Raw genomic sequence first — 23,696 nt, forward strand, 5'->3', positions numbered from 1 at the left:
GAAGTCTATCATGGCACGAACAAAGGAGATTTTTGAAGACCTCAGAAAAAGAGTTGTTGATGCTCATTAGGTAGGAAAAGGTTATAAATCCATCTCTGAGTTTGGACTTCACCAATCCACAGTCAGACAGATTGTGTACAAATTGAGGAAATTCAAGACCATTGTTACAGTCCCCAGGAGTGTTCAACCAACAAAGATCACTCCAAGAACAAGATGTGTTATAAGATGTAAATAGTTAATGAGATCACCAAGGAACCCAGGGTAACATCTCAGTAACTAAAGGCATCTCTCACAGTGGATAATATTGATGTTCATGAGACCACCATCAGAATACTGAACAACAATGGTGTGCTTGGCTGGGTTGGAAGGAGAAAGCCACTACTCTCCAAAAAGAACATTTGCTAAAGATCATGTGGAAAAGCCAGAAGGCTATTAGAAAAATAGTTTGTGGATGGATGAGACCAAAATGTAACTTTTTCATTTAAATGAGAAGCGTTATGTTTGGAGAAAGGAATACACTGCATTCAAGCATAAGAACCTTATCCCATCTGTAAAATATGGTGCTGGTAGTATCATGGTTTGGGCCTGTTTTGTATCTGGGCCAAGACGGCTTGCCATCATTGATGGAACAATGAATTCTGAATTATACCAGCAAATTCTAAAGGAAAATGTCAGGACATCTGGCCATGAACTGAATCATTTTCCTCAATAAATAATCAAACAAGTTAAATATGTTTGCCTCGTCTGTTTAGTAACAGAGGCATTTATTCAAGCAATGTATTACAAACAGAAACAATTATACTATGGAGAGATTTCATGTCGGAGCAGGATTTGAGCAAACTTTGTTTTACAAGTGTGCACGAGTGGTAATGGATAGCGGGGCATTCTAACGGAGTTTATTTAGTGGTTTCTATATAGACTGGTATGATGAAACTTACTGGTTTACACACTCAAAAAAAAGGAGGCAAATTTAGTATCTCTTTAATCTCTGTTATAATAGCCTACATTGTGTCTAAACATTTACATAGCATACTGATTACATTCCAGGCCTCCTCATCCACCATCAGGGTCTAACCTCCGTGAAGATCTTGTGGACGAATGGGCAAATCCCACTAAGAATAATGGGCCACAACTGACTCGCAACGCTGCAAAAAGCTAATTACTTCTTACCGTAGATGTCTCAAAAAATCCTGAGTAAACCTTAAGCATGACGTTACAACAGTTGCTTCAACATCAATCAACCACACCCCAGTTTGTAGTATGAGCTGATAGAAGTGCACCCTCATACAAGTATACTTATTTTTACGAAAAATTCATCACCAAAGCAAGTAAACTAGTAATTTGTTCACTATTACACTTAAGCTACAATCCCAATTATTTAATGCCACTTCCACTGAGAACATCCATTTAAATTCACTCTTTAGTAAATGTTATTTCCTGGCCAGGATTGCAGTGGTTCTGGAGGGACCCTGGAGCAGTGAGGCAGCAGTCTTTAGGTCTTACCAACAATCAAACATGGTGGGAGTAGTGTGACCGTGTGGGGATGCTTTGCTGCTTTAGGGCCTAGGCCACTTCATACACAAGCGCATGAATTCTGCCCTCTACTAGAAAATGCTGAATGGGGAATATCCAGTCCTTATTCTGTTATCTGAAACTCAAGCCCTACTGGGTTATGCAACCAGACAATGACCTGAAGCACATGAGCAAGTTCACTTCTGAATGGCACAAAAGAAACAAAATTAGTTTTGTAGTGGCCTAATCAAAGTCCAAACTTGAACTCCACTGAGATGCTGTGGCAAGACTTCCAATGTTCAAAAGCCCTAGAGTGTGGTTGAATTAAAAAAAAATTCTGCAAAGAAGAGTGGGCCAAAATTCCTGCACAATAATGAGAAAGCCTGCTCTCTAGTTGTTGGAAGGGTTTGGTTGCAGTTATTGCTGCCTAGTGTGTGACAACCAGTTATAGTAAAGACGCAGTTACTTTTTCAAAAGTTGCATAACCTTTTTCCTTCAATAAATGAAATGATCAGTTAAAAGCCATTTTATGTAATGCATGCACACTATGCTAAATACATCCTAAAAAAAAATTAGAGTCTTGAAGCAATTCTATTATAATTTGCCCCTAAATGTGGAACTGCGAGCAATCTTGAGCATTACATTTGGACTAAGTTCTAAGACTAAGAAATAATAATGTGCAAAATGTCCATGTACCTTGTAATGTGCTTTAGAGATCAGTTTTTGTTCCAAGGAGCTAAGACCACCCTGAGCCTTGATACTGAGGTTTCCATAAACAGCAAAGCAACCAACTTTACTATTATTGGACCACTTGAGATGGTCTGACCCTGAATCTAAAAAGGTTGTGCAACAAAATATTAGTTTAAGGGTCCCATCATGTGTGACCATGCCCTTATTTGTTTGTTGTCTTGTGATTAGCACATTTGCCTTCTCCGCAGGGGTTGGGGATTCGAATCCTGACTCCACCGTGTGTATGCACATGTTCTGCTTTGGAGGCTTCCTCCATGTTGTATGAGGATCTGAAAACATTTAGTGTGACACATTGCAAAAATAGAGGCAATCAGGACATACCCGTCAGTCACTCGAGCAAATACTCTTTCACGGCACTGTATACAGGCAGTTACAGAAGATATCTTAAGTCACTTAGCCTATCAGAGCATATTTATTTGATTTTATCTTAACCTTCAGTTGAAGTGCCAAAAAAACAACAAACAAAAACAAAAAAAAAACAAAACAAAAAAAACAAAAAAAAAACACCTCATGATTTGATGGGAGTGTGGCGGAAAACATTTAATTTACAAATTTGAATACAAAGGTCACAAAAGCAGTAACAGACAACACAATTAGAAAAATTACAATAATTTGACCAACGTAACTTGAAAAGAATGCATATGAAATTAATTTCCAAAGGATGGTAATACAATAACAAAATGCATGGTATTGTGATGAAGCAGTATGTAAGCATAACTGGAGACTAAGAGTTGATCAAGACTGTTTACATTTCCAAGTACTTCAGTGCCATGATAACCACCACTCTACTGGCTCTACTGTTGTCCCTCCTTTTTCTCTCCCGTCTCCGTTCCGCTTGAACCATCACTGCTGCCTTCTCTCTCTGATGCCATCTAGAAAAGATTAAAATGTTGTAAATAGCAAGATAAATGTTACAAAATATTTTGTCGTATTTTACTATTTGTTGGCACAGCTAGAAGAAATAACAAAATACTTCAACACATAGCAATAAAAATAGGTGCAAACTCCTATTAAAAATAGCTTTACGCTTGTGATAACACCATGTATCAGTGAAAAGTATCTTCATAACTGAAGTGTTCCTTAACATTACCTCAACTTCTTAAGTAAAATGAACAAATTCTTAAAAGGTTTTTGTTTAAAACCTACAGGGACCATTTTCTTAGAACAGCAACAAAAATAAACAGTGGTGCTTGAAAGTTTGCTTAAAATTTGTTTTATATTTCTGCATAAATGACCTAAAACATTGTCAGATTTTCACATAAGTCCTAAAAGTAGACAAAGTGATCCCAATTAAAATAAAATGTGAGAAAAATATTATACTTCGTCATTGATGAAAATGATCCAATATTACACATCTGTGAGTAGCAAATGCACGTGGACCTCAAGGATTAGCAGTCAATTTGAAGGTGGAATTAGGAGGTCAGGTGTTTTCAATCAATGGGATGACTATCAGATGCGAGTGAGCACCCCTGAACTGAGGAATGGGCTAAAATTCCTCCAAGCCGATGTGCAGGACTGATCACCAGTTACTGGAAACGTTTAGTTGCACTCATTGCTGCACAAAGGGATACTAGATAATACACCAGATACTGGAAGCAAAGGTTCACATACTTTTTACATTTAAAGATAAGTAATATTGGAGCATTTTCCATAATAAATAAATGACCAAGTATGATAGGCCTAGTTTGTTTAATTGGGTTCTCTATCTACTTGTAGGACTTGTGAAAATTTATGCAGAAATATAGAACATTCTAAAGGGCTCACAAACTTTCAAGCACCACTGTATCAGTGGTAAACTTTACATTAATAAAAATGTACCTGAAACATTAAGTTTGATTTAAAAAAAAAGTCCCTCAACTAATTATCCTCAATGTACCCAGAAAAAAGGCCCTTTGACAGGAAATCAATACACTAATGCTGAAGACTGTCGTGTTATACTGCTGGCTTGGCATGGTACAATTCACTTAGCAGTGGGAATTAATAAATGGGTCTAACTTGATCCACACCATACTGCACCATCTGGTACAAAACTGCTCTAAGTTAGTGGTGTTGAGGTCCAAGTGTTGGAACATTTTTGGACACATGACCATCATATCCATATGTGGGCCTTCCCCAAACTGTCGCCACAAAGTAGTATACATGTTTGAAATGTATACTACAGCATAAAGACATTCTATACACACACACACACACACACACACACACACACACACACAATTGTGTGTGTCCAACTAGTGACCACAGTATAAGCTACACTACTGTTCAACATTTCATGCCACCCAGAATTCACAGCAGATCCGTGATGACCACTAATGTACAGCATGTGAACACATTTCACAGTGCTTAACCAAAACCGACGAGCGGCATTCTTTTATTCCAGTTACTATAACTGGAAAATTCTACTGCAACTGGCCATAAATATACATTTCTAACATTGAAAATGATTAAAATACCTGTTAAAAAACAACAAAAAATAAATAAAATCACACCCTTATTTATAAATCCTGATCCGTCTTTTCAGATCAATGTGACCATTGTTAAGACAAAAACCTGACATAAAAATAGTATGACATTAAATAAGAAAATAAATAAATAAATGTGTCAAGCCCAGATTAACTGTTTAGATATGGGGTTTGAGAGGTGGCCATGTCAATTATCAATCAATTATAAATGAAACTGAAATTGGAATATCTACAACATAAGAAAAATTAAGTTTTTTGTTTAACCCCCCCCCCCAAAAAAAAACAACCAACCCAGACAACAGGCAGATGTGAAAAATAATAATTACAAACTTTCAAACATTCTATTTCACTTCTCATCTGTGCAAGACACTCAGAGCCAAACCAAGAGAAGCTATTTATTTTCTGCATGTGATCTTGACTATGAGGAATATATCCAGAGGGCAGTGTTGGTCAAGATTTATGACTCTAGTTGACAGATTTGAAAGCCAAGAACAATGGATGGGCAAAGATTAATTCCCTTCAGCACTGCTTAGACAGAAACATACAAATACTACACACAGACTCAGTCACTGAGTCTCAAGACAAGGTGAGTATTGGACTGACCTCATGCTCTTTGTGGCTTTTCTTTTTAAATAAATGAAACACATCAAACCTCAGCTCATCACTGTTCATATACTTAAAGAGTCTTAAATTGGACTAGCTAAGAATGATCCTGTTCACAATTATTTCCACATCATCTCACCCCACCCCTCTGTGGTAGAAGGGGCTCAATGATGAATACCACCTTTAAGTTCTTGATGGTTCCCCTATTTGGCACACAGCATTCCTTTCACTGTAGATTCATTATATTTTAGCCTTTTTATATTGTAAAACAGAAAGATCAACAAATTACATTATACATTACCTTCTTATAAGCCATCTCAAAGAGCTTCAGAGATGCTTGCTGTAGAGCTGTGGCAGCCTGTTTGATGTTTTCACCAGTCTCAAGGTCCTTCCGTGAAAGAAGATCTCTCACTTTAGCAATCTCATCCTGAAGCTTCTTGCACTGAGGAACCCACAGTCAATTACATTAGTTATAACTATTTATTGTGCAAAAATGTGCACATGGTAAATAACTATGTGCTTCACCTCCTCAGCAGGTAGCTGGTCCTTAAACTCCTCCATCTTTGACTCAGTATCATGGACAATGCCTTCAGCCATATTAACAGCCTCAACGCGATCCTAGAGAGAGGGGGGGGGACACTTTAAATGATGCAATAATTAACTGAAAGTGTTTAAACCAATGAGGAATTCTATACGCACCATTCACTTCAATAGCAACACCTGCTCATTTACGCCAATCATGTGGCAGCAGCAAAATGCATAAAATCACACAGATACAGATCAAAAGTTTCAGTTAGTGCTCACATCAAATGTCAGAATGCCAAAAAAGTGTCATCTCCTTGAATTTAACTGTGGCATGATTGTTGGTGCCAGGTTTGCTGGTTTGTGCATTTCAGAAACTGCTGAGCTCCTGGGAATTTCACACACAGAGTCTCTAGAGTTTATACAGAATGGTGTGAAAAACAAAAAACAGTAAGTGGCAGTTCTGTGGGTCCTTGTTGATGAGAGGTCAGAGGAAAATGACCAGATTGGTTCAAGCTGCCACAAGGGATGTGTGTATACACACAATCACACTTTACAACCGTGGTGAGCAAAAAAAAAAAAAGCATCTCAGCATGCACAAAACATTGAAGTTTGAGGTATATGTGCTACAGCAGCAGAAGAGCACATTGGGCTCCAATCCTGTCAGCCAAGAACTGGAATCTGAGGCTAAAAAAAAATAAAATAAAACCTGGTCTTTTTCCAGTCTTCAACTGTCCAGTTTCAGTGAGCCTGTGCCCATGATAGCCCCAGAATCTTATTCTTGGCTGGCAGGAGTGGAACCTGGTGTGGTCTTCTGCTGTGGTAGTCCACCTACCTCAAGATTTGATGTGTGTTCCGAGATGCTTTTCTGCTCATCCCAGTTGTAAAGACTGCTTATTTGAGTTACTACAGACTTACTGCCAGTTCAGACGTTTGACCATTCTCCTCAAACCTTTTATCAACAAAGCATTTCCAACCACAGAACTGTCAGTCACTCACGCAATGTAATTTGTTTTTTGCACCATTCTGTGTAAACACTAGAGACTGTTGTGTGTGATATTCCCAGGAGCTCAGCAGTTTCTGAAATACTCAAACCGGACCACCAGGCACCAACAATCATGCCACAGTTAAAGTCACAGAGATCACACTTTTCCCCTCATGCTTATGTTTGACATGAGCATTAACTGAAGCTCTTGACCTGTATCAATGATTTTATGCATTGCGCTGCTGCCACATGACCACCTGAATGGGTAACTGCATAAATGAGCAGGTATCCAGTTGTTGCCATTAAAGTGGACAATGAGTGTATAATTACAAGAGAGGTCAGAGGTTTCAAATAATTAATTCAATTTAAAATCCTTCACCCCCCAAAGAAATAATAATTTAAAAAATCCCACCAAAAGTATTGCAATGGCAATGTAATATTTATTTATTTATTGTTTTTTGCTATACACCAGGGGTGTCCAATTTTATCCGGAAAGGGCCGGTGTAGGTTTTCATTACAACCAAGCAGAAGCCACACTAGATTCTGATCTAGTGTCATCTTATGATCTCAAACCCAGATGCCTTCAGTGCATAGCAAAAACAAAAAGTACGTGCTTTGCCATTCCAATACCTCCGCAAGGGACTGTATATCTAATACCATATTATAAAGAGGCTGATGTACCTTCCTCTTTCTGTCCTCCTCTGCATACTTCTCAGCATTCTTAATCATGTTCTCAATGTCATCTTTACTAAGACCACCAGAGGATTGGATGATAACTGAAAAATATTAAGAAACAAATGAAACAATTCCATAAGTTCTCCTGAGGATTTTTTTTAAAGCATAACCTGTATGGCAAACCTCAAATCTTACTTTGCTGTTCACGTCCAGTGCCTTTGTCTTTAGCAGAAACGTGCACAATTCCATTGGCGTCAATATCAAAGGTAACTTCAATCTGTGGAACTCCACGTGGAGCAGGAGGGATGCCAATCTGTTAACAGTAACAGATCATGTACTAAATTAGTAATAGTTCTCCAATTTGTAATGTAATTTTCCTTAAGTTAACAAACTATATTTTAAATGCTTCAAACAGACAAAGGCGAGAAATAACTAGAGCCACGCTATGCGCTCCTTTAAGAGCTCATGTAATTAAAGCCACACTGATGTAATCTTTTATTTAAGCTCTGATTTGCATATGTAATCATAAATACATCAGAATAAAATAGTATTTCATACCACTGTAATAATTTTTCAGTCTTTTTATATGCATACAACCTCAGTTTTTCTATATATGTATACTATGACTTACCAGTGTGAACTGTCCAAGGTTCTTATTATCCGCTGCCATTTCACGCTCACCTTGGCAAACTTTAATTTCTACTTGTGTTTGCCCATCAGCAGCAGTAGAAAACACCTGAGTAAATTCAAGAGAGGGGTAATGCAACTTGATAGTTATTAAAGCCTCCTCCTAAGAATTTTGACACCAATTTTGGTGACACCAATTTTGGAAACTGTAGGTTTCACCATATTCAGCAAATCAGCTAAAAACATAATTGTGCAAATTAACAGACATAGCCTCAGCTGAACAAAAGAAATAATTTTCACTCTAGGACAACAACAATAATAATATGAAGATGTATATAATTTTAGCACTCCGGTTAGGTTGTCCACCATGGGGCTTTTGAATTTTGTACTGTCAAATGTGTATGCAATTTTCAGGATTTTGTGAATTTTCCAATCGCATAAATTAATGCAAAGTCAAGATCAAAACGGTTATATTTTTACCACAGTTATTATAGAAATTATTTATAATATTACACATTATATAAATGAATTACTTATTTATCAATATTAACTTGAATTGTCATTTTATCAGGGAAATTACCTGGCTTTTTTTGGTGGGAATTGTTGTATTCCGGTTTATAAGTTTGGTGAACACACCTCCCAGAGTCTCAATTCCCAAAGAGAGTGGAGTGACATCCAGCAGGAGCACATCGGTCACATCTCCAGCCAACACACCACCTTGGATGGCTGCGCCAATAGCCACAGCTTCATCTGGGTTAACAGATTTACTGGGGGCCCTACCAAACAGATCCTGTACAGTTTGCTGAACCTAAAAGTGGAAAGAAACAACTTGCATCACATTTAAAACACTTAATTAGGGATGCAACAATACTGATTAGGCTTGAAATTAGGCTTGTATGATAATCATTTAATTCTCCCTACACAATCTTACATTGCAATGATGTGATGTTTACGTCAAATATAATTATATTACCAGACTAGACAACAATTGGAGTATGCTAGAACGAGTTATTGAGGAGTACCAAAAAACATGCACACAGGTTCCACGCACACCCCCATTTACCCTGTGGGTCTGGCTATAAACATTTCCCACAACCACTATATACACAAACAATGGGCGGCAATTATACCAGACCAGTGGGTCCTGATGACATTGATGATGTGGTACCAAAAATATATAAATAAATAATTGAAATAATAATAAAAAAAAAATTCAGTTCTGCTTTCATTCTGCAAACTCTTAGAGGCTCACAGCCTCAAAGACGTCCCCCCCCCCGCCAATAGTCTTTTCACAACCAAATTTTCAGTTTTTACTTCTTTAATTAACACTACATAGTAGAAAATGGAAATAGCAAAATAGAGATAATACAACAATGTAAATAGCTCCAGTTCCCTTTTGATAGCAAGAAGTATAACTCAGAATAGCACAAATTCTATCAGAATCAAATGTTTCAGTTTCATATTTAGATTGAAATTGTTGTCACATTTTAACAATGGATTAGGCAGTTACACAATGTACACTAAATGATGGGTAGTGTTACAGTAGCTCAGTGGTTTTAGACATTGGACTTCTGACCAGGTCATGGATAAGTGAGTCTGCCAAATGCCATAAATGTAAATAATGAGACAGCTACTTGTGCGCCATCACTGATGAGAGTCATGTGATTTATATATCATGCTTCAACATTCACAATAGATAGTTAAAAAAAATAAAATAATAAGTTGATTCCAGTAACTAAAATAAGAGCTGGCTTAAAAAAAAAGAAAAGAAAAGGATTCCTAGAATGCAGCTGATACCATTTGCCATCTGACTATTTATTTATTTTTTAAAACATGTTCACAAATTACTCCAACTATACCACTAGGACCAAACTGTACTTACAAGTAAATGCTGCCACCACCTTTCTCAAACTTATGGTTCATTGTACACCCTGTACTTTCTGAACAGTTGTGGAAGTAGTTACCTTCGGCATACGACTCATTCCTCCAACGAGCAGGACTTCTCCAATGTCACTCTTAGAAACATCAGCATCTTGCATGGCCTTCTGACATGGGGCCACAGTCCTTTTAATTAGATCTCCCACAATACCCTCAAACTGGGAACGAGTAAGCTTCATGTTCAAGTGTTTGGGTCCAGAGCTGTCCATCGTTAGATAAGGCAGGTTGATGTCAGTCTGTGTCGCAAGAGAAAGTTTAATTCTTTATTTGGAAAAAGTCAGACAATACAATGAATCTTAGTTTTCAGATCAAGGTGTATTTTTAAAAAAAATCTAATCAACATGGAAGGAATTAGGGCTAATATGGGATGCAATAAAGAAATACTCTAAAATCTTTGATACAGAAGATAATTTTTAGTAGCACTGAATATAGAGGTCAGGAGAACCGATGCACATGAAAGACGGTCCTATATCATTTGTTTGAGGCAGCTTTCAAAAACATGAAGGAAAAACTTTTCCTTTTTTAGGACATCAATGTTGTGTAAATGTACAGCAAATGAACTAAAAAATATAAACAGAAACCAACCTGCAGAGAAGAAGAAAGTTCACATTTGGCCTTCTCAGCTGCCTCTCTCAATCTCTGCAATGCCATGTTGTCTTTGGTTAGATCCACACCAGACTAAAGAAAAACAGAGCATGGGCAATTATGGGCAAAAGTAATACGTTACATAGCACTGGATAATAAAAAATAAATAAATCTGAAATTACAAGTTGAAATGTTGCACACTTTGAAATGTGTAAAATTAGGAACAAGCAGAACTTGATGCCAGTGGTGCTAGTGTGGGTGCCTCCACTGCCAATAAGTCTAATTCTTCTTGTTACTAATTTGTATGCCTCACAAACCTTTTATAGCTCATACAGGGAAGAATCTATTAAAAAAAAAAACTCAGATATTTGACCTTGCTAATATTGTCTGTTCATCTGAGATACTTTTTAGCATGATCTCAGCAGACAGATGACTATCGTAGGTGGTGAGACAATGGGCCCTAATTTCCTAAACATGAACATCTAAGTAACTTCTCTGTATGTAAAACAGGAAGGAAGCTATTGAAGAAAATTTTTTTGGACTTTTGCCATTGCTTTGACTTAATGCATGGAACCCTATTTAGAGGTCCAACTGGCCCAATGGTGGTGCTAGAACACAGGGTTTTACGTTTTGGTCCATATCTGGTAAACCATTTATGAACAAAATTCTTTTCACTATGATTTCTTGAGCTCTCCCAAACAAAAGAACCATTTAGCTCCACCCACTTAGATTTTTTTTTTGCCAATTTCACTGTTGTGAAACTACTCAGGAAAGTGTGAACTTTAATAACTATCAAAAACATTTTTAGTTATTAAATATTTAATATGGCCACCATACATGCAAGTCAATTCTAAGGAGGCCAAGATGGTTTACTTAAATGGCTGTAATTCATGATTGGTGATATGGGATTTGAACCTAGCTTGACAGACATGTATAGCACAAGGTTCTGAGGAGGTCACCAAAGTTTGGGGCATGTTATGGAAAATTTGGCTAATATATCAAAAACTGGAGATGAGAGTTATGTAGGTTTTTAGTGACTTTGGTGATTATTGGACAAAATTTGTATAAAAAGTCTAAATTTAAAAAAAAAAAAAAAAAAAAAAAAAAAAAAAAAAAAAATTTATATATATATCTAAATGGTGGAAAAACCAATATGGTGGAAATTAACATCATGGTGTCTGTTGAACTTGGTTTGATGGAAAGAATCAGAGGATGAGGGGACGATATTCATAGCACTTAGAAAGGCGCTGCTCGCATTTCTTGCAGAATAGCACGTGGTCTCAGAACAGGCTTAATCATTGACAATCCAGAGCCAAGGCCAGGGATAAGAGAAGCAGGCTAAACCAACCGTATGATAGCTGTACTGAGTTTTCACTCAGATTGAGACTGTCTATTGTAGAAATACGAATGAGAACATTGAGTAACAGAGTTAACATACAATTACATCATACTGAATGCACAGCCAACACTTAATCTAAACCTAGGACTGTTAAATATTAGATCTTACATCTAAAGCACTTATTGTTAATGAAACTATTACTGATAAGGAGTTTAATGTACTGTGTAACAGAAACTTGTATAAACCAAATGAGTACGTAGCATTAAACAAAGCTAGTCATCCCAGATACAGTTATATACACAAGCCCTGTCTAACTAGCAGAGGAGGTGTTGCAGTTACTTAAAAACTTAATCTACACATCAAATAAAAGCCTAGACATAAATGCGTTTGAAGTTTGTTATACTAACATACGTAGCCACAAAAAATAAGTTTACCAATTCAATCCCGGTAATAATTATCTACAGACCACATTCTGAATTTTTGTAAATTTGCTGACTTCAGCTAAAATCTAGTTGCTTCTTTAGACAAAGCATGAATTGTTGGAGACTTCTATTCATTAATATAAGACCAACATTCATTTTGATAATCCAGAAGAACAGCAATTGTGTCCAATCTAGATTCAGTAGGAGTTAATCAATACATAATAGGATACGCTCATAATTGCGGTCTTAATATAGAAAATTGTCACATTTCCACAGTCTGAAGTTAGATCAAAACATTCTCTCATCTCATTTAAAATGTGGCTTCGTAAGTAATACAGGCATCTCGACATGCTACCGCTTAAAAAGTACATTTATGACAGCTACTGCACAGAATTTTATCAATAATCTCTCATAGCTTAAGAAGGTGGTGGATAATTATCTTAAGATAAATTTACTCATCTACAAAGTTTGTTCAAAATCAGCCACACCATTGCTGCCCTTACTTCATTACAACTCCACTGTCAAATTTCTTTAGCGCGTTATGGACGTACCCTTCAAGTTTACCAAAAATGTTTTGCTCAGGTTCATCTCCCAGTGCAGTCCTACAAATATTGTCTAATAAGCATGAAATTTGGAAGGAAGAAATTGGAAAAAACTTTCTTAAAATTCAAAAATTGCTACCTTCCACTTGCTCCTGAGTAATTTGACACCAGACTTGTGAAGATTGGCAAAAATAATAAAATAAAAAAATAAAATTTGCAGATTACCACAGAATCTCCTGCTGTATACATCTTTCAAGTTTTGTGGTTCTAAATGGCTCTTAAGGTTTTTTGTTTGAAAGAAGCAGAGAGATTTATGGAAAATAGAAATTTGCTTGTAGGACTCAATTCATGAGATACGGACCAAACCGTTAACACGTGCCAATTGGGCACGACTCGCTTGCCTGAGCAGCGCTAGCGAGTACCACATGATTAGTTTCAAGTCTCACTCCATATTTCTTTTCATCAACCTACATGTATCACTCTCACTCCTTCTGTCTTTCTAGTAATATGCTCACTCCATCTACCTGCAGTGCTTGTCACTTTCTCACGCCATACAACATTCTACATGCATCACCCCATTTGTCATGTATGTTTCTACCAGTAACTGTGTCTGTCACAGTTTCTTTCTTTCCCTCAACTTCAAAATATCCTCAAACTTATGATACAGTTTTACACTTTCAGACTGGCTTTGACAGTTTGTCAAGACAAACTTTACCTATCTAGGTATACACTTGCGTTTTTGTGTAAACAAAGAAAAGCATACAAACCTCTCTCTTGAACTCCTTCACTATATGCCTTAGCAGATACTGATCGAAATCTTCACCACCTAAGAATGTGTCACCGTTGGTAGATTTCACTTCAAAAACTCCTTTCTGGATCTCCAAGATCGAGATATCGAATGTGCCTCCACCGAGATCATACACTGCAATCCTGCAAGGAGATGAGAAGACATTATTAAATAAGTTGCAAAATGCGAACTGTAAATCATTGTTTGACAAGTGTGTTTCGTACACTTACACCTTGTCCTGAGTCTTATCAAGTCCATATGCCAGAGCAGCTGCTGTAGGCTCGTTGATGACTCGGAGTACATTTAGACCTGCAATCTGGCCAGCATCTTTGGTCGCCTAGAATCATTGTAGCATAGTTGTTTATACAAATAAAAGTGAACAGGTCACAAGTGCTTCATAATATTGGTCTGCAAATAAAAACAGAATTATTGATACTAGTCATAGAAAATTCATGGAAGGCAAAAAAAAAGAAAATGATGTGCAAAGAAAAAAAATTATAAAGACTGGCATTGACACACTGAAGTGTGACAAATTGGTTCAGTAATATCAGGATGGGAACCCTGATGAGGAAACTTAAAAAAAATCTTTCTGGACCAGAAGTTGAATAAATTTTCTGTTTGTTCAATTAATTTTATTTATTCATTTGTATTCTGGTGGGCTAAAGCAGGGCCAAAATAGGACCAAAAAAGGCCAGAAGTCTCAAACCCACCGAGATACTAACAGCAAATTTTGAGACCGCTGACCAACTACTGTAATGTACATTCACTAACCAATTTAGCAGGAAACCCTATACTGTACATCTATAGATTCATGCAAAATCTAACTAGCCAATCATGAGGGAGCAGCATGAGTCCAGAGCTTCAGCTAATGTTAAGATCAAGGACCAGAACAAGTAAATAAAACATGATGCCTGTGACTTTGACCATGGCATGTTCATTGGTGCCAGACAGAGTAGTTTGAATATTTCCGAAAATTTTCTGAAAGGCTATGATAACCCAAATAAGCACTCTTTACAACAGCTGTGAGCAAAAAAGCTTTTTGAATGCATAGTTTAAAGTTTGTAATAATTTGGTTGTTGAGTACATCTCAAAACAGAAGCCACAACACACAAATAATGTCTTAAGCTATGATATGACGACATCAAATCATGGATTTACTTTAGTGCAAATCCACTATCTTAATATTGAAATATTACAATTGCCCCTTGTGACAATTTTTTTTTTTTTTTTTTTACTTTATTCATCCCAGAGGGAAATTCACCTATTACTGCAACAAATTAAACATTTTTAATAAAACACACACACACACATATATATATATATATATATATATATATATATATATATATATATATATATATATATATATATATATATATATATATATATAAAAAACAAGGCTTCTTAGAGACATTTTTAGAAAATATGTTAAACTGTATAGCCTAATGTTGCACATTCACTGTGCCTCAACAAGTTAATAGCATAGAGTACCAAACTTATTGGCTTAATGGACCTTTCACTCTTCACTATAAAACTTCTACATAAAAATATATTAGGCTTTTTTGCAGTCTTTACCTGTCTCTGAGAATCATTAAAATAGGCAGGTACAGTCACAACAGCATTCTTCACCATATGGCCCAAGTAATTCTCTGAAAAATAGTAATAATTAACACAATGAACAAACATCCATGCCTGTCATTATAGCATTCATTTTTAGCAATTATAGAAATTATATCATGAAAAATTGTTTTAAGGGACTCTTACCTGCAGTCTCTTTCATCTTCATAAGAATAAAGGCCCCAGCCTGGCTAGGAGAGTACAGCTTTCCATGAGCCTCTATCCAGGCATCTCCATTGGATGCACGTACTATCTTATATGGGACATTCTTTCTGTAAATGAACAACCACACAGTTAATTTGATCATTGTGCATAACACCCTGCTTATTAGTGGCTATATTAATAATCATCACTTATTATTAGGGGACCAAGCACACAAAGGTACATAGGCACACTATTGTTTTACCCTTTCTTACTGTTATTAGGGAGCCAAGCACCAAAGGTGCTGTTCTTCTTCTAGCTAGGCTGTCTATGGCAGCGCATAAAACTGCATGTTAAAAAGTTGTGACATTTGGCAGACTGATTGGGGATGGTCTAAGGAACATTCTGACCAAATCTGAGCCATTATCAAAGGAATATTAATATTCAAAACTGCTCTCCTGTAACATGCTGGTAAATGAAAAAAACAGGATGCGGGGATGTATCTCACCAATGCATCTACAAAACATGAAACATTTGAACCTCTCTGAAACAGTGCCAATTAATAAAGTTTATACACTATCAAACTACACATAAAATTGACATTTTGTAGAAATTTCCATGATTTAAATTAACCATACACATATCTCTCATATATACATACACACACCAGTCGCATGGAAAAAGTAAGTACACCCCTACATTTATTACACCTTCAAATACATAAAATCAGAAATCAGACTGGGTGCCAGTGATTAGACACTGCTTATTTCCATTGCAAGTGGAACCCGTCTTAATTATACCCCTTTCATATCTAGTGTCTGATGTTCCCTTTGCTATCAAAGTGTGTGGTGTCATCATGCTCTGATCACAGGATCTGCTAGGAAGTCTTGCAACCATTGGTGTGAAAGTGCATGCTTCTACAATCAGAAAGGGATTGCGCAAATTTGACCTGCACGTGAGGCGTGCCAGGAAAAAACCTTTGTAAGACTACAGTTTGCTAATGAGCACATAGACAAAGACCAGACCTTTTCGAATAAATGCGCTCTGGATATACGAATAAAAAATAGAGTTGTTTGGCCACAGTAACAGCAGACATGTTCAGCACAGACCAAAGACAGCTTTTCAGGAGAAACTCCCACACCACGTTAAAAGTATGATAAAAGGTGTGTACATGTCTGTAACGCACATCGATAATGCAACTAAAATAGGAATACTCCACGTCTTAATTCGATTTGTGTTTACTTTGAGTATGACTTTAGCCGGATTAAGGTAATCAATAATCGCTGTTTACATGCTAGTTTCTTACTGTCCTAACTGGGTTAATATCGGATTATTGTTGTCCATGTAAACATTCTGAACGTTGTTTTAAATGATATAATTGATATATATAATCAAAGTTACAATTTTGTTTATTTTAATCGAAAACAATTCAGCTGCACATGCATTCATTAAGTCCAATAAGTTTAAAACGCAACTATTCAATCATACATATCAACTGTTTCCCTTTACATGCAGTACCTTCAGTCCCGCCTTTCTACACTCTCTCTCTTCCATTTTTCATTAAAATATCTCCTTTAGTGTGCCACCCCCATTTCATGTTTTTTGACAAAATTTGCTTTCTTTAAATTTAAACTGGCAAACTTCCTGCTTGCAAAATGACAAATTCATTAATTCAGCAACACACACCATTTTCAATGCAATCAAGAGAAATAAGAATCTTGATTTTATGTTAAGCGGTTCAAAAGTTATGAGCAGTTTTACAAATTGGCTAATTACAGAGCTACCTAAAGGTGAATTACCCCTCCCAAAAAAAAGGGCCTGAGGGTGACGTTTTTCCCAGTTATCCATACGTTTGGTAAGAATACATCACACCATTGCCAAGATATGCCTTCACTTCCTGCAGCTTAGCCATCAAATTCGTTCGCATGTTATGGACAAACTGTCCCATGTATTTAAAACTATCAAAAGAACAATTTTTTTTCCAGGATAGTCTCACAATGTTGTGATTCAGTTTGTAGGAGAAGAAGAGAAAGAAGTATTTTTGAAAAAATTTAAAGTGGCAGAAAATCCAATATGGCTGAAGTTAGCATCATGTCTGCTGAATTTGGCTTGACCCAAAGAAACAGAGTAAAGTGCAATCTCTTTTCAACAACACTCTGCACTGGAGGTATTATTGTAAATGTATGTATAAATATGCCATATTGTTGGTGTTAGAGGGCTTGAGTGGCATACACCAAAATTGCTGTGAAGGTAGATGAGACAATCCTCGATCACTGTGCCCAATTTCATAAAAAGCCTAAAGTAATCTATGGGCTTCCATAGACTACTTAGAAAGAATAAGAATAAAACATGCATTCACTAAAGAATACCTCTACACCTTTGGTGCTTGCCCCCCCATAAGAGGATGAAGAAGGAGAAGAAGAAAAAGGAGGTTGTCAGACTCAGTGTAAACTTACAAATCTTTTTGTACTTCGGGGTCATCAAAGCGTCTCCCAATGAGGCGTTTGGTTGCGTAGAGTGTGTTGTTCGGATTAGTGACCGCTTGTCTTTTGGCTGGCATACCTACTAGTCTCTCGCCTTCAGCTGTGAAGGCTACAACTGATGGAGTTGTCCTTGCACCTTCTGCATTTTCAAGCACCTGTTGCCAGATAAAAAAAAATTAAGATAAGAAATTATTTGTTCCATAATGAGCAAGAGTGAAGTCAGCTTTATATGCATTCCGTAAATTTAAATACAGAAAACAGTCACAGTTTGAAGTCATCACAGATCATTACCTCATCTCATTCAAAATGTAGTTTAAATCATACAATTATGCATTTGTAAAGTTTGCATGTTATTTTAGCTAGTACATTAGCAGAGGTCTACAACTGAGCCACAACACAAAACTCCACATTTGAACAGTCAAAGGCAGATACTTCATAATCACACTAATAATCACATACACTTTCAGGTTCTGATTCAGAGAAGTGCAAAGTTGCCCGAGCAATTGTCCTGCTTTTCAAGAATAGCCTTTGCGTGTAGTTTGTGTTATAATTGCCCCTTTGGGTTGTACCACTCAGGAACAGTGTTCTTTCTTTGTGGCTGACTTTGGGCAGGATTATGCTAATAGCGCACGCTGTGACAGACAAATTACAGAAGTAAATCTGGATTTCAAAACAACGCGTTTCAGACAGGTCTGCAGCAGCGTTCGCCGTTAGATAAAATAAATCCCTTTGGGGGAAAATATTAGTTTTGGGACTTTGCAGAGCTTATATGTATACAAACCGATAGATTGCACTCCCAAACACAAAATCATGTTATGACCCCTTTAAAGTCAGTAACTCTGGTGTATTTTGGGCAGGAGCTGGCAGTCTGACAAACTGGAAGTATGATGCTGAATGTACTCGCCCGTGCACACAGCATGTGCATTATACAGTTCTCAGAGCAGGCTATGCAGGTGGTCAGTATGAATGACAGTGCAAAGCACAGGTACGCTGTCGTCAAAGGATGTTGAAGTTGGATTGGAAAACAGTCAGTTTAGTGCTAAGAAGCCAATCTCAGGCAAGTCAGATATATGGGTATCATTTTCTCATGTCATAGATGCAGGTGGAAATAAACTAGCCTTTGCACAATGCAACAAATGTCTAAAAAGTCATCCCTTTCAGCAGCCAAGAGACTGGAACCTCTGGTTTAAGGCACCAGAAAATTCTGTTAAAATAATGCTGTATGTTGAGAAGACAAAAACAACAAATAAAAATCTTATACACACTTTGTTTCCCCACATCATACTCTATTTCTCTAGGGGAATGTGAGATTCTGGAAATGAAATCCAAGTTTAGCAGGAATTCATTCATCCTTATCTTCCATATCATGACCCTCTGCCCTCTCACTCCTAGTGTTTTTTTTTTTTTTTTTTTTTTTTTTTTTTTTTTTTTTAAATCTGATGACCCTAAGTAATTTACTATATATTTTTCCATCCTGCCCAACTGACAGTCTCTCTCCCCTTCAAACTCTCCTCTCTCTTTCTTGCCTTTTTTTGAATATAAACAAAAGTAAGAGTGACAGGCCTGTGTTAATGCAATAATGAAAGTGGCACAGTAAAAGCCCAAAATGGCTTGAGAATCTGCATAAATGACAGCCAATACACTTCATAAACATTACATATGTCACTATTGACATAACTGCGGATATAATACTTAGCAAGCTATGATAGTGAAAATAAATTAAGATGAATAAAGGTGTTCAAAACTGATTAAACCAGGATCATTTCAGGTACATGCATGCAGCTTTATCCATATAAAAGTTTCTACTACTTTTCAACTAGTAAAGTTTTACTGTTAAAGTAACTGTTTCTGTTAAGATTTTCAGCTCCGTTAAGACTCTTAACTTTCTTGAGGTGGTCTGATCGGTCTTGTTTGGATGCATACGGATAGAAAAGTTTTCCCTTTGGGTACAGCCTGTATGTATGCATGTTTTTCTAGGCTTTTGAGTGTATAAAAAAGAAACACTATTTCCCAAAAACAATGTAGGCAGTCTGAACTGGAATGCTGTCCCCTTGAAATTCACTCTCCAAACTCTTTCCCCCAGCATCCCCTGCATAACATCTTGCTCTTGTTAATTTCACTGTGGAGCCCCATTTTCTACACTTCTTGTTGATGGACTTTACTGTTCTATGGTACATGGCATTTTGGAAATTCTTTTGTATCCCTCTCCTGAGCAATACCTTTCCCCAATGAGAGCCTGTACATGTGTTGCAATCTCTTTGTGGACCATGGCTTCAGCAGTCAAAAGGAACCAGAAGGTAACTACAGAAACAGCTGCTCTTTATTTAGGTAAATTCTGAGCAGACACATATCCCATTATCTGTACACTTGTACTAGGTAAGTTTTATCTCTTCAGGAACACCAAGCTCAATACGTTGGACAAACTGCATTTTTTACATTCAAATCAAAGTGTCTTAGTGACTGTTTGACAGAATGCCACAAACATTTGTCAGAAATTACAAGACTTTCAAGAATACCAAATTTCTTCGGTAAATGATTCTATGAAAGATTTATGAAGAAGTCTGTTCATATCCAGCATAATAAATGAGGCCCACGGATGCCAAAATAAAATCTAGGGTGTGACTGAACTTGTGAATGATATTCTGATTCTACACCTGTAACGTTTATAGAACATTTTCATCTAGGCCAAGTAGGAGACAAACCTAATAGCCGTTTCAGTCAGAAATCAGGCGTGCCTGCTGATAGGTTGGAATGAAAACATGTAGTCACACTAGCCTTTTGTAGATAAGATTTATATATATCTTCACGTGGATCTTTTTTTTTTTTTTAGGTAACTCTCTGCACCTTCTCAAAACATCGGCATCACAGACAGCATTTTCCTAACAACTGTATAACAGTAAACAGTTTAATATACTCCTCTTCCCAAACATGTAGAATTCTTGATCCATCAGCCCTTATCATGAAAATACACTGACATAACCGATGTTTAAAAGGTCAAAGCAACACGTAAAAATATAAGCCATTAAAAATATAATTTTATTAGTGAAATAGAAAAGACATCTGACCTTTGCTTGTTTTCCATCCATAACAGCAACACAAGAATTTGTGGTCCCCAAGTCAATCCCGATCACTGCGCCTTTGATTGCGTCTGAACTGTAATAACATCCATTCAACACCACAACAGGAAAAATATACAAATGCAATTAAAAAGACATTAAAGACAGTGGACACGTTTTTAAAAACTTAACAACTGCTGCCCTTTACTCACGCATATTCACGTCTGGATGCAGTCTGAACCGCATTTTCCAGCAACCGGTTCCAGCAAGCCTAGGGAAATGACTGCTTTTAGACAAAATTTTACTGCAAAATGACTTAACATGTTGATTGTAGTTGGCTAAATACTCAGAAGTAGGTCCCACATCAGTTCGAGACTTGTATATTAAAAAAAAAAAAAAAAAAAAAAACATACTGAGTGGGTCTTTCATAAATCACACAATGGAATTATGGATCATATAATAATAAAAGAATAGGAAAATACTGATCACTGGAGAGAAAACTAAAAAAAAAGACACCACTATACCCATGACATACCTTTATTCAGACTTCTATATCGACACTTGTACAGCTAGAACAAATATACAACTGTAGTAGACAGGCAATTTCTACCGCAAACCTGACTAGCGAGAGAAGTTAAATCCAAATGAATCTAGTTAGCACAATATAGACTCTGCTCATAATCAGATCATACGCAGTACTAAAAACGACCAACTTCAAAACAAGCACGTAGTTACGTAAATGTGCTTTTCTGAAATGTTGCTAACGTTAGCTTGTTCATCACGTAGTTACATGACATTGAGAAACCAAACGTCTAAACCTACAAATTAGCACAGTGAGAGATATCATTGTAACGCTAGACATTAGGTGAAAATGTTTCCTAAAGGAAAACTCAGGTTTGTTATGTATACCCAGAGATAATAACCCACCTTTTTCACTAGAAAGGGTACACCTTGAACGCAGCTTGGAGAAAGGGTCCGTGAAACTGCTTTTGCTACGTTTAACATTTTCCTTAGTTTGTAAACACCGGTATGTATATTATTAACGAACCAAGAAAGCAGTTACAAATAATTTCTGCTAAATTACTTCTATTAAAAGCCTGACGGTGGCTACGAGTAGCTAACTTCCACCTTGACGGCAATTGCTTCTAGAACTATCCTGTAAACCACATGGCTTTATGACACGCCGCTAGGCAACACCACTCGGACCCCTTTTGTGGAAACTAAAGAAATTGCCTGATTAAAAACTTTTTTTTAAACAAGTTTTAACAAAAAATGTTTTATGGTTATATGAACAATATTATTATTTTTTAAGCAAATAATATGTATTTTGCAAACGATCTAGTTATTCGAGCTTAGCAAATACAACAGGCTTGAGTAACTGAGAATCAATGACATCATGCAGATCTACGGACATCAAATACAATAAACATGTGAAGGACGGAGAAGGACCCTGAAGAAGGTCATACCAGACTTGCTTATTGTGAGGTGCATATGCGGTTATAAAATTGGCAGAGAAAAACTTTTTTTTTTTTTTTTTAGGCTTTATATATTGTATACAGTAACCGGCCAGTTATTAGAAAGAGCGCACTTCTTAATTCTTTTTACCAAGGATTCGAGATTTTGGTCCATAGTGACATGATCCCAGGTCATAAGGAGACATTGACTCAATACTAAATAATATTGCATCAGTGTTGATAATTAATTGTTTTTTATTTTTTGTAAAGAACTAATGATAACTAGAAGTAATGTAAAATTTTACCAGAACAATAAGCCTTGGGTGAGAAAATCTTTAAAAAGAAAAAAAAAAGTCTTAAACAAAAAACAGAGTTTTATTTTTATTTATTTATTTATTAAGATACAAGTTTAGACAAGAAACAAGTAAATAGGGAGGTGAAACAGGAAATTTGGAGAGCAAAGCTAAAATATAAGACTTCAGTAGAAGAGAAGGTCACTAATGGTAGTATTCAGTCAGCCTGGAGAGGAATGAGAGCTATGGCAGAGATAAAACATAAGGAATTAGCAGAAATTTGTTCTGTTAATTCTATGATTGAAAATAGTTAAATGTCAGATGGGCTGAATTATTTTTATTTGAGATTTTGATAAACAGAACTTTGGTGATGAGCGCTCCCAGATTTGTTCTATGGTTAAAACATAAGATCAGGTTATGACTGATAAGGGTTTAGTTCTTAGAGCATTACAAACTACTCCACAAAATAAAAGCATAGGACCAGACAAAGTTAGTGGATGAGTTTTAAAAGGTTGTGAAAGTCAGTTGTGTGACATTAGCCATTATATTTTCCAAATTCCCTACGCCTTCAGAAAGTTCCTGCTGTGTGGGGGGAAAAAAGCGACCATTGTTCCTATACCAAAGAAAACTAATGCTAAAGAAATGAATGATTTTAGGCCTGTCTCTCTCACATCATTGTTAATGAAGGGTTTGCAAAGAATTATAAAGGATTTTATTATGAATTATACTTATCATGGGTTAGATCAGCTACAGTTTGCATATAGGACTGTGAAGGATGCCACTCTTACTCTCTTACGTTTTTTTATATAAACATATAGACATTGGTAAGTCTTACACTCGTTCACGTCAGTGATACAGAACTCCAAACTTTAGGACTGTGAGAGTTTCAAGATCTTTTATTGC

The 23,696-nt window shown here is 36.5% G+C and overlaps 1 protein-coding gene across 1 annotated transcript; it reads right to left on the bottom strand.

Moving 5' to 3' along the window:
- Positions 1–2,776: 2,776 nt before the first annotated feature.
- On the bottom strand, positions 2,777–22,218 carry hspa9 (heat shock protein 9). The gene is made up of 17 exons (XM_017474721.3): positions 21,974–22,218; positions 21,259–21,317; positions 21,056–21,143; positions 17,964–18,145; positions 15,514–15,638; positions 15,325–15,398; positions 13,980–14,086; positions 13,730–13,892; positions 10,660–10,752; positions 10,101–10,310; positions 8,717–8,944; positions 8,141–8,245; positions 7,705–7,822; positions 7,516–7,610; positions 5,853–5,945; positions 5,629–5,769; positions 2,777–3,134 (listed from the first exon to the last, which is right to left on the bottom strand). Exons 1-17 carry the CDS (start codon positions 22,049–22,051, stop codon positions 3,057–3,059), a joined length of 2,037 nt encoding a protein of 678 aa, XP_017330210.1. The 5' UTR covers positions 22,052–22,218; the 3' UTR covers positions 2,777–3,056.
- Between the last annotated feature and the right edge of the window lie 1,478 nt (positions 22,219–23,696).

This window comes from Ictalurus punctatus, chromosome 8 (genome assembly GCF_001660625.3).
Source record: "Ictalurus punctatus breed USDA103 chromosome 8, Coco_2.0, whole genome shotgun sequence".
NCBI classification, from domain to species: Eukaryota; Metazoa; Chordata; class Actinopteri; order Siluriformes; family Ictaluridae; genus Ictalurus; species Ictalurus punctatus.